The sequence below is a fragment of the Astatotilapia calliptera genome, chromosome 4 (assembly GCF_964374335.1).
Source record: "Astatotilapia calliptera chromosome 4, fAstCal68.1, whole genome shotgun sequence".
NCBI classification, from domain to species: Eukaryota; Metazoa; Chordata; class Actinopteri; order Cichliformes; family Cichlidae; genus Astatotilapia; species Astatotilapia calliptera.
In genome coordinates this window covers 15,035,824-15,048,008 of record NC_137425.1, presented here as the reverse complement: position 1 = coordinate 15,048,008, position 12,185 = coordinate 15,035,824, and the positions used below count along the sequence as shown (strand labels likewise).

The following is a 12,185-nucleotide window of genomic DNA, read 5'->3' as shown; positions in this document are numbered from 1 at the left end:
TTAACTAAGCAGCAAGGCAGAACAAGGTCAGGGCTGTATCAAGACACGAGGAGTAAACCCCTTTTCAACCAGACCCAAAACTGATCAGAATTAAAACAGGACTACAACAGTTCAAAATCAGGACTAAGGACTTAACTGGTGGTGGTCAGAGGGCCCGGTGGCGCCAGTGTCCGGCAGCCTCGCCTCTGTCAGTGCGCCCCAGGGTGGCTGTGGCTACAATGTAGCTTGCCATCACCAGTGTGTGAATGTGTGTGTGAATGGGTGGATGACTGGATATGTAAAGCGCTTTGGGGTCCTTAGGGACTAGTAAAGCGCTATATAAATACAGGCCATTTACCATTTAACCAAGACAGAACCAAAATCAGAACTAGATGATAGTAGCACTAAAAATCATCATAGACCTGCACTACACTTATTTTTTTAATTCTACCAAAGTCCACTATTTAGATTGAGAAAAGTTTATATAATTATTTAGCCTTGTTGTGCAAACAAGCCTAATAAATGTTCAAGCTTAATAAATGTAGAATTTGAAAAATAGCAAACCTAAAAAGAAACACTAGGTACGAGATACATGAGGACCTATGATACGGTGATACTTTTGGTAAACAACCATTTGACTAACATGTGTGTCTCACCTGCTCTTGTTCATCTCTGTTCTGTCCTCATTCTCCATCTCCCTCTCTGTTCCTCTCTCTCTCTCTGTTCCTCTCTCTCTGTTCCTCTCTCTCTCTCTGTTCCTCTCTCTCTGTTCCTCTCTCTCTGTTCCTCTCTCTCTGTTCCTCTCTCTCTCTCTCTCTGTTCCTCTCTCTCCCTCTTTGTGCTGACAATCATCAAATATACAGTTGAAACCACATATTTATGTACTCTTCAGATCAAAACACAAACACTTTTTTAATTGTAACATCAAATCAGACTAAATGTTAATTTTTTTAGATTGATAAATATAAAAAACATATTTGTTAACTTTAAGAGTAAGGAGAGAAATTATCTGTATTTCTTAATTGCAAATGGCACCAAATTGTATGCAAAACTGAGCCACACTTATGGAGCTCCACAGTTCTTTTCCTGGTGTTGTGGTTGACATCTCTTGATTTTCCCATGTCACAGAAACAGGCTCTGTGTTTTGCCTTATATGCATCCACAGGTGTGCCACCAGTTTACTCACCTGGACTCTACTAACCTATCAGAAGCTTCTTCAGCTCAGAATGGAATCGTCTGGAGTTTTCTTATTAATTAACAATAAACTTAGTGTATATGTACTCCTAAATTTGATGAAAGTGATAAAAAATAGAAGCTCTGTCTCTCTTTATTCTGACATTTAACTAATTCAAAAGATATTTCAATATTTATTTAACCAAAACAAAACAAGTTTACTCTAAATTGATGTTGTACAGTAAAAAAATGTTCTTGTGTTTTCCATAAAGTGTATGTAAATAGATGATTTAAACTGTGAATATACTGCTGTGTATTGAAGTTCCTCTTGTTTTGCATAGAAATATACTGAACAACACAATGACTTAGGCACTTATGCTATGAAGCTAACGATATATAAAATACTACCAGAGTTTTTTCTTTGAAAGAAGCTCCTTATGTCCATTCTTGTATATCAGTGCATTACTGAAACCGATTTATTTAGCCGTGGAGGGTAACAACTGAAAATATGAAATAAACACACATGTAAGCTAAGAAACAGCATTGTTGTTGTTCGGCTTTTCATTTCGCCATTTGTTGATTCACTTGAAGACCAAGTAACGTAATATGGGTCAAGTGATCAGTTTGATATCAATCTTTCGTGATGCACCGTCATATTTACATTATTTGTACGGTACGAATGATTTGCTTTGGTACCTGGTCAAACTTAAGCTCTCCTTAGTATGGCTGGCTCCGTTTCTCCAACAGCGCACTCACTGCTGGCAGCAGCTGCCCCGCCCTCTCGCTCAGTCGCTTAGTGCCTGAGCTCGGATCATACCAATATCAGGGGGGATTCACGCACAGTCGTAAATTCCCACAGTGTGCACTATGTGCTTCGAATATTGTGTGTACTTTTTGTTTTATACAGTTGTCAGCCAGACATCTAACTATGAAAAAAATTACACTCCAAAAGACCCCGGGCTTCTGACAAAACAACCCGGGCTTAAGCCCAGTAAGCCACCCCCATGCTCTGCCCCTGTTGAATACCCGCTCCTAATTTTCCTCAAAACCAATGACCTCTTGCACAACCACCACCAACACCATTTATTATGCGTGCAAACAAGTTATTATCTGTGCAAATGATATGGTATCCCTATCCTGGGATATCAACAGCAGCTATGAAGACTATATAGATGTGCTCATTGCTGATGCAGGCCTTAACATGTAAAGACTGTTGTTGTACCTACATGCATTTAACCAAAGACACACACACCAACTAAAACTGAGTGCAAATATTCAGGTACAAATCCACACAAGGAAACACAATGTCAAACAAAGGAAGTCTGGAAAGCAAGGATACTTATTTTACTCCGTACTTTGATGTGTTCTTTTCAGCCTCTCTTACATTTTCAACAAACATATTTGATAAAGGAAAAAATAAGTAGCTATAGTTAAATGTAAGTCAAAAGAAGCTAAATTGAAAACACTTAAAAACAGTTGTGTGCCTAATTACTCTGGCTTTGTTATCTGTCATGTTTTAGTGATGCATATATTTAATATCAACTGCTTATAGCTGTAAGTTCATTTTATACAGACAGTCAGACAATTTAGTTGTGGTGAAAATACAATATTTAAGTGTGTATGATTTATTCATTGCATTTTTTTCTTCTTCAAGGGCTTTAATTATCAGATGCATGCTTAATCATCAAGGTAAGTAAATCCCAAATGTACTGTTTGGGAAAACCTGCAGTCAGTTGAGACTGAAGAAGTCACTTGGATGAGTGACAAAACATTTGTCTCACTGAAAACACTACGCGCAGATGAACACAATCAGCCTTTTGGGCTATAGTTACCAATTTATACATTGTTTCCTTTTTTATCTATGCTGAGTTTTCAGTTCTCTGAGTCATATCAAAGTGTTTTAGTACTTGGTTTTAATGACTTATGAAAAGGAAAAAAGATACAATCTCTGACATCTTCAGTATTCTGATTATTTTTTCATAAACTATAAACTACATTCACTCCTACAGGAGAAAGCTAAGTGCCCCAAAGAGAGAGTGGCCCTTTCTGCTGCCACACATCGGTCTCTGGACAGGAAAAAGAAGTAAGACAAGAAATGGAAACACATGTTTTGCATTAATGCTGTTGAGATCCAGTGATCAGTGGTGTATTTGGACTTCTTTAGGGTTGGTGAATCTCCAGCACAGACTAAAAAGATGCAGCAGAAGCCAAAATGCCCCACTACCAACAGGTGTGAAACACGGCTGTGGGATGCTATTACTTTTTTGTTCATTTTGTGTTTCCCTTTATGCAATTTCCAGATTATATTCTCCAGAGGTTATTTACATACATTCAGCATTCCTTTCCTAGAGTCTTGAAACCAAGCCAAGGACAAACAGTTTGTGCCCCCAGGACAGTTTAACTGTCAGGGGCAAGTCTGTACTGGTCCAGATTGTAAAACAACTTTATAACACGACCATTTCCTGAAGTCATTTTCTAGATAATCCTTCTTTCTAAGCTCATTGCCCACCAAGGTTTAAACTGTTTTTTCTATAATTAATTATAATTCTAACATCATTTGTCACATATTCACATAAAATGTCACATAAAAGTAGCAATTTTCAGGCACAACCTTGTTTCAACGTATAGACAAAGATCTCTGTTTACACTCTGGCATGCTGTTACATTAATGTAGCTTCACACAACCACAGATGCACAGCAGGCATTCAGTGTGGACTTTGTTTCAGAAATGACTGAAGAATAAGAAATTGATGGGACCAAGAAACAATATAAGACATTTATATAAAAAGTATTTCTGTAATATTGTGTGAATTGATGCGTGCAGTGCAGCACCACGCTGATTTCATATTTGTGCACTTGTAGCATTCAGTGTTGAGTTTTTTCTCCCACACTGCCATGTGTGTCTTTTAAACGATGTTTGATTTCATTTAAAATGTCAGATTGTTTTTTCTTTTTAGTTTTAGGTCAACTTACGGCATAAGTCTATATACGAGCTTCTTTTCTGTTGTTTGCTTCACCGATGGTTCATGACCCGGTAAACATGTTTAACATGGTATTAAACAAGTGTTCCACCCCAGCCTAGGCAACCGGCGTGCAACACAGAAAAAAAAAAAGGAAAAAAAAAAAAATACTACTACGGTTCTCCACCAAAATCCCAAAACGAAAGTATCGACAGCTATTTACATCAAAGCAAAATAGGACATTTATTTACATCAAAACACCAAACTGTTTACAACCGGGGGGGAAGATCGCGACCATGACAAACTGAAACACAGGGCTTAAATACATAGAAGGAGCAATCAGGGAATGGACAACAGGAGGGAAACACAGCTGGGGCAAATCAGAACTGACGAGACAAGGAAGCGTAAATTGAACACACTGAGATAAGACAGACTTTCAAAGTAAAGCAGGAAACACATAACAGTCACGCCTAAAACAAAACACTGACAACACCGAATCGTAACACAAGGGTCCTACTTAGATATTTAATTCTGGCCTATGATAAGGTAATAAAGCCACATATGAACAGTGGTCATGTTTATTTTTCAAAAATCTCTAAACATCATTTACTGTATTTACACATCCTTTTTTCTTTTTTTTTTAAGGAACGACACTAAAATTTGAATTGACTCTGAATAGCAGCACAAATCCAGAGTGAAGAAGGAGGCCAAACAGATTTTTCAGGCATATTTAAAGTAATAAGACTAATTATAATCATTTTTATGTAGCAGGATACAAACATTCTTGAGAAAATCAATCTGTATTATATTCAATAGACTTGCACACATTGCAGCATTAAACAGAATAAGTCTCATCAGCCATTACACAATAATCTGAGGTAATATGAAGCTTTATGATCTGTTATCTCAGTAATAGCAATCTGTATCAGGATGCAGTAAACCACATTGATCCACTCACCCCGGATTTTTAGCGTTAATTCACAAAATGTTTATGTGTCACAATAATTTGCATTTCAGTTTGAATAGAGGTAAACTGACATGTATGATAAATACGTAGTGAATACAAAGTTGGGAAAGGCAAGCTTTTGGCTGTTTACAAATCACTCCATAATTTCCTCCATATACAGATAATACACATACAGTACTGAGTGATATAATCCTACATTACACTGACTACATTATGTCCACACTGTCACACCAAAAGAAAACGTAAGCCACAGATCTCGCACACATATGAACAAAATTACTCCAAACTCCTTTGAAAAAACTTCATCATCATTCATTTTTCCAAGATTTTCACTGTAGTAAAAACAGCCATGTGCCATGATATACAAGACAGAGAAAGCACCTTAGCTGTGCTGGAACTTTAATATCTTTCATATGAGTTTGGTAAAGGCACCAGCCAACCATTCACATACATGCATTTACACCTAACATCCCTCAAGAAGAAGGCTTTGAGCTGAGTTGTCCTTTCCACTTCCACAAAGATATTCCTTGATGCACTGTCAGGAATCATCCTGCTGTCCTCTGCATCACGTTTGATATAAAACAGCTGGACCACAATGACTGAAATAGCCGAGCACACACAGTTGGATGTGCAAACACAGTTCTCTTTAAACCTGACGATGAACTGTATTTCTCCATAGCAGCCATTCTTGAGTTTTATGACACAGTCTCTTGTCTCTTCATGGTTTACAGAGTAAACAGTATTTCTGTTGATGAAGCTGTCAAAGGCTTCCACTGATCTGAATGAAACAGGTCGATTTAAGAGCTCTTCTATTGCTAGTTTTATGGATCGTGTGATATCCAGATGCCGTGAATTTCCAAGCAGATTGTAACAATCAGTGGTTTCATTTACTGGTGAAATGCTGGCTAACGGAGAATTTCCATTAGAAACAAGGGAGCGAAGGTGACTCGGCAGGCGCTGCCAACGGAGAAACTTGTCTTGAATTTTTTGAGGATTGTAGTTTATGTTGCTAAGCAGTGCCCTTAAATTTGCACTGTTCCTCTCAAAACTGAATGCTGATGTTGCCCAGAGAGGCCCCCAGTTACGCACACAGTCAGCTAAGTGGATCAACTGATGGCAGTTGAATGAAACGTTTTCTTCACCATAGAGTTCTTCCATGTTTCTAACAAAGAGTACCAAGTTCTCATGGGCCAGCTGAAGGTCATTTTGGGAGACTGATTCTTGTAGCAGAATGTGAATGCTGATCGACAAACAAAAAAAATGTTGGAGAAATGAAGGCTGAAGGATGCCTGGTAGGACACTAACAGCATAAAATAAAAGGAAAGCTCGCCACTCAGATGCTTTCCAAGTGTCCCGACCCTTCAGTGACTGTAGAGATCTGCTCATTTCTGATGGAGGCTTTAACATTCGGAGATAAGAGTCCATCTGTGAAATCTGTTGACCTACATACCAGTCTTTCTTGGAGTTCTCTGAGTTCAGCCACAATCCAATAAGTTGCTTAGTCACACCAACTAAAACTGAGTGCATATATTCTGGTACAAATCCAAACACAATGTCAAACAAAGGAAGTCTGGAAAGTAAGGACATTCCTTTTACACCATACTCTGAGGTGTTTTCAACAAACATATTTTTTGATCTTGATGCTTGTTTAGTTTCATCATATCGGTATGACCTCATAGAGCCAGAGCCTTTTGGTACCACTGTGCCAGGGTGTAAACACCAGTCACAACCATATTCTCCATTGAATTGTTTGCAATTCCGGAGAAGTGGCCTCGCCACAGCGTCAGAGGAGCAAACCAAGCAGAAGACTTTTGATGAATGAAGAGTGCCTCTGCTGTCTCTCCACTGAAATGGATTTTGGGCTAAATCACAACATTCATCCACAAATGGTTTCAGAAATGTGTTCATATGAGGTTTTCCTTGGCCAAACCAAAATCCAGCAACTATCATATTTTCCTGTCTTTGTGTGTAAGGAAGTTCATTAATAACAAACTGAAGGGGCCAAATTGAGTATCTGGTGGTGCTAAAAATTGGTACTTCATCAAAATTCCATGTCAGTGTGAGATCATCTGCAGCTAGTTTACCCTCTCTGAGGAGATTCTGGTACATCATCCCATCCATCACATCTTTGATGTTATCATGCTCATCTTTAACTGTTTTAGGTAACAACTCAGTGCTGTGGTTCTCAAGGATACCTTTCAGAAGGTCTTTCAGGGATGAGTACAGAAAGAAGTTTCCATTTTGAATGCTGCTTGCTTTGTTGAACACTGAGGCACAGTGAGAACAACAAGAATCAGGATTGTTTCCCATGAAGTTTTTACACTCTTGACAGTAAAACATTGTAAATGTGGTTGGACTTTGTCCTTGTGTCACTGTTGCCCAGGAGCAAATTGGTTCATTACTCTGAAAAGACAAACAAACATGTGTTTTATATACACAAATAATATTGGGATAACAACATGACTTGAGGAGAAACATCAATATTCCTTCTTACTGTGTCACTGCCTCTGTCAACTGCTGAAGCAGACTCCAACTGAAATGGAAAAATGTTGTGGTCCTGCATCTAAAACAAGGCCAAAACATCAGCCAGGCCTACCGATACTCTTAATATTTCATATTCACGTGATGAAGGTGCATTTCAGATATTTATATTAAACTAATTTGAAGCAGTTTGAATTTGTTAGCTTCATTATTTATTGCTCCTCTTATTGCAGCATTATGGAGACAAAATGTTTGTCTTCAGATAAACTCATTGTAAATCACTGGATCTTCAACCAGTTTAAAAATATTGTTTCTGACTTCCTTTCTTACCGTGTCTTTGCCATCTGTTGTGTCAGACGCTGAAGCAGATTCCAAATGTTGAGGAAAAATGTTTGGCTCCTGCGTGAAAACAAATACCAAATAATTATCCAGACAAGGCACAGGCCTTCATGTTGTTTACTCACAGTTTGTGAAAAACAGTTGAGCTGTGTTGGAGAATTCTGCAGAGGACTTAGGTAAACAGCTAACCTGGTTCACTTTGCTCATATTGACACCTGTTTTACTCTAAAGATATGAGTCCTTGAATCCATCAAAATGTATTTTTATTAGTGCTGTCAGCATTAATCTCTTTAAAATGACGTTAAAGCCATAATGTCATTTTAACAATATGGCACAAGCTTGTTATTGTTTAGTGGCGTCCAGCTCACCCATGGGGAGCTCCACGGTAACCAGCTAACGTAGATTTGCTGCGTTAATGCGGCTATGGTGTCAGGACGTCAAGTCTGACATCCTGTCAAGTTCAGGGTTCATTTTAAGATTATAATCATGACCTATAGGGCCCTGCACGGTGTAGCTCCAACTTACATCAGTGATCTCCTTCTGCCTTATCGCCCCAGCAGGTCCCTGAGGTCTTGTGACCAGCGCTTGCTGGTTTTCCAGCATACAAGGTTAAAAACAAACAGTGACAGAGCGTTTGTATCAATGGCTCCCAGACTCTGGAACTCGCTCCCTTTGAGTTCGAGATCTGTGGACTCAGTCATTTCATTTAAAAATGTATCTGTTTAAACTTGCTTTTGGTTGCTTTTGTTTGTTTGAGGTTGTATGTCCATTTCTGCTTGTGTGAAGCACTTTGTGATTTTATCTTGAAAGGTACTATTTAAATAAAATTTTACTTACTTACTTTACTTAAGGAGATTAACGCTGACAACATTAATTTTTCTATAATAACATGATGACATAACAAAAATGATCAAAGATTAATAACTCAGTAATGAACCATGTTCAGGCACAATGAGATCATACCATTTCTTGATTGTTCTCTTGCTCTGCGCTTGTTTCCATCATGTCAGCAGAATCATCATTTGTTCTATTCAAGTCCTGCAGTGGTGAGGGATAAATTTAAGATGTATTTCGTATAATAAAAGAAGTGTGATCAATTTTGTTATATTGATACCTACCAGTGTGAAATGCATTACATGCACAGTAAATGTTACATTAAATACATTATCTTGTACTCGAGTATTGCGAGGTTATTTTTCTGAATGTCACAGCGCTCACACACAACCTCCACTCTGATGCATTGCATACACTATTAATCTACTGATCTTCACCGCCATTTTTTTTTTTTTATAAAAAAAACCCTCAGTATATTTAAACTTTTATGGCTTTATGTTCCAGGATTTTTTTGTAACATTTAATAAAACATTACCTGTAAGTATTCTCTGAGTCTCCTTTTAAACTTTACTCTTGGTCCAATTTTTGGAATCAAAGTATTGATTCTGCCTGACTCGAGACTTAGGAAAGCTTCTTTGTCAATACCCTCCTCTGCAACAAAACAAAGTATTCCAATTGAAATTAGACAAAAAAAATATATCAATATGGCATTACAGTACAGCAGTAATTTATGAAGGACCAAACCAAACTATAATAAAATACCTTCAAATCTGTGAATCAGCTCACTGAGATGCCATTCAGTTAATTTTTCCTGGACAAAATGACATGTCTCCATCTACAGAATCAAAACAAACACATCACACATTAATGAAACAATAGACCTGCTGATATAGAATAAAAAATAGCTGCCTTACCTGTAAGTAATCTTTGAGTCTCTTTCTAAACTTTACTCTTGGTCCAATTTTAGGAAACAGTAAATTAATTCGGATTGAATCTCCAAGGTTTAGAAACGTCTCCTTGTCAATGCCTTCATCTGAAATAATGCCAACAACAAAATAAAATATTCAAAAGTCAGATGAAGCTAACACTGCAAAACATTAATATTCATCAACTTTGAATATGAAAGACTTTTTTTATTGTAAGTCATAAATCACAGGAATATCCAGACCGACTTCTGAATCAGTAAATTTCGATGCTGTTCTAGTGCCATTACAGATACAACAATTTCCATTAAAGAATAATAATAAACTCATACCTTTAAATCTCTGCATGAACTCACTGAATCCCCATTCAGTTAGTTTGTCCTGGACAAATCCAGATGTCTCCATGGAATTTGCTGTGGGGACAATCAGCAATAACTGATTTATTCACATTTAAAGTATTATTCACTAAATAAGATCATTTACTTTCCTTTGTGGTTCTGAAGTGTCAGAGGTTTACGTTTCTATTTATCTCAATAACCCTTTTCATGTGACAACAGGAGGTAAATGTTTTTGTCTTTTAGCTGAATTGAACTCCTGCAACTTTTGCGACTTCATGTCACTCTGTAGAGTTCATCTAAATATCTAAAGTTTCCAGTTTAGTGAAATGTGTTTACACTGATACAAAGGTTTAAGTTTTATTTTTCATTTGATTTCATTTGATTTGGAATAATATGATTTTTACAGAGCCAAAGTTTTTTAAGGGGCAAAAAATGTGAAATTAGCAGGAAACTGTTGTTGCAAACATACTGACATTTTCACAAAAACATATTCTAAAAGATCTCATTAGATCTTATTAATTTCAGCGTTGATAGTTTACATACACATAATGTGCTACAGGCACCGTTTCAAAACGTTTTAGTCTCCAGATGTCATTTACATAAAACGTATTTGTGATATCTTGTTTAATCTCTCCACTCACCTTTGCTGTCATCAACATGTTGACAAAAGCATGCATTTTTGTCATTGGCACTAAAACTATAGAGACTAAAGACCTGAGACTTTACCATCAGCATACTTTTTTCTTCATACAAGGAAGCAAAAGCAACTGAACTACTCTAACCTTCATTTCTTACTTAATAGTCAACAGGAATAAAAAAAAAAAAACAATAGGAAGGACATTGTCAAGACTGACAGGCAGGAGTAGTGTTGGCCGTATGACACTGATGCTCCCACACAAGCTTCAAACTCAAAGTTACATTTTCCTTGAACCACTATTTCAAAGGTTGCTTCGGTGTGGAAAATCACATGTCCCATGTACATGATCACACCCCACCCTAGTTACTGAAACATGCCCTACCATCCCAACACATCCTGCTCCACCAAGGACACCTTCATCTACCTGCTACATTACATAAGTTTACAGAATCAACTGACCAATCACAAGCCACCCCTTCTGAGCCTCTATCTCTCCAACGCCAGATCTCTCGTGCAAAAAACGGATGACCTGGAATTACAACTAGTGGGAAATCGCTATGTTCGTGACTGCTGTGCCTTGATCATCACTGAAACCTGGCTTCACCCGGGAATACCCAATGCTAGCGTGCAGCTAGCAGGCCGCACTCTGCTCCGCTGGGACAGGACAAAGGACTCCGGTAAGAGCAGGGTGGGAGGGCTCTGTATTTACGTGCATGAAAGCTGGTGCAACAACGGGACAATTATAAACAGTCACTGCTCCCCGAACCTCGAGTACATGTCGGTAAGATGCCGGCCTTTCTTTCTACCGAGAGAGCTAACAGTAGTGATCATCACGGCTGTGTACATTCCACCCGATGCCAATGTAATCACGGCACTCTCTATCCTGCTGAACACCATTAACAAATAGCAGCGGGCCCACCCGGACGGTGTTCACATTATCGCAGGTGATTTTAATAAGGCCAATATAAAGACTGTACTCCCAAGGTTCTATCAGCATGTCAAATGTCCCACCAGAGGACACTATTTATTACATATTACTTATGTCTTGTATATTGTATATTTTATATATATATATGTTTTTCCCTTTGTTAATACTGTCCATATGTACATAGCGCTGCAGAATTGTACCCCCCCAGCATGTTTACACTGAGCAGGAGATGCTCTGTATCTCATTGTACAACTGTATAGTGACAGTGTCTCATTCTGAGTGGAAGGTTTTTCCTTCTTTAAGTTGAGTTACCACTGCCAGTCTCCTTACGATCCTAACTGAACCCAACAAGAGGAGATTCTGAAATATTGTTTTTTTCCTTGACCTTGGATGACAGATTACTGTGGATTTGACTGATTTTGACTACTCAGTTAAAAATGGTGACACAAAGCAGGAATAAGTGTGAGGATTTCATATATGTGTGTACCTGACTGTGATCCTGCTGCACAGTTGTCTTGTCGTTTAGGAGATGGTTGACATTCGTCGAACTCAAGTTCTGACTTTCTTTTTCCTATTTGGATTTAAACAAAATAATACAATTTAAAAAGAAAATCTGAATATTGAAA

The 12,185-nt window shown here is 37.9% G+C and overlaps 1 protein-coding gene across 1 annotated transcript; it reads right to left on the bottom strand.

The window, feature by feature from the left end:
- Nucleotides 1–4,330: 4,330 nt before the first annotated feature.
- LOC113018018 (uncharacterized) lies at nt 4,331–12,185 on the bottom strand. Its single transcript, XM_080300268.1, has 9 exons — nt 12,047–12,185; nt 9,989–10,069; nt 9,648–9,766; nt 9,496–9,568; nt 9,269–9,384; nt 8,863–8,937; nt 7,891–7,959; nt 7,574–7,642; nt 4,331–7,482 (listed from the first exon to the last, which is right to left on the bottom strand). Exons 2-9 carry the CDS (start codon nt 10,059–10,061, stop codon nt 5,479–5,481), a joined length of 2,598 nt encoding a protein of 865 aa, XP_080156394.1. The 5' UTR covers nt 10,062–10,069; nt 12,047–12,185; the 3' UTR covers nt 4,331–5,478.

Coding starts and splice junctions, on each gene's coding strand:
- LOC113018018 (XM_080300268.1), bottom strand. CDS start 10,061: ATGGAGACATCTGGATTTGTCCAGGACAAACTAACTGAATGGGGATTC. Junction 9,767..9,988: donor GTTCATGCAGAGATTTAAAG/GTATGAGTTTAT, acceptor GCATTATTTCAG/ATGAAGGCATTGACAAGGAG. Junction 8,938..9,268: donor GACTCAGAGAATACTTACAG/GTAATGTTTTAT, acceptor TCACCACTGCAG/GACTTGAATAGAACAAATGA.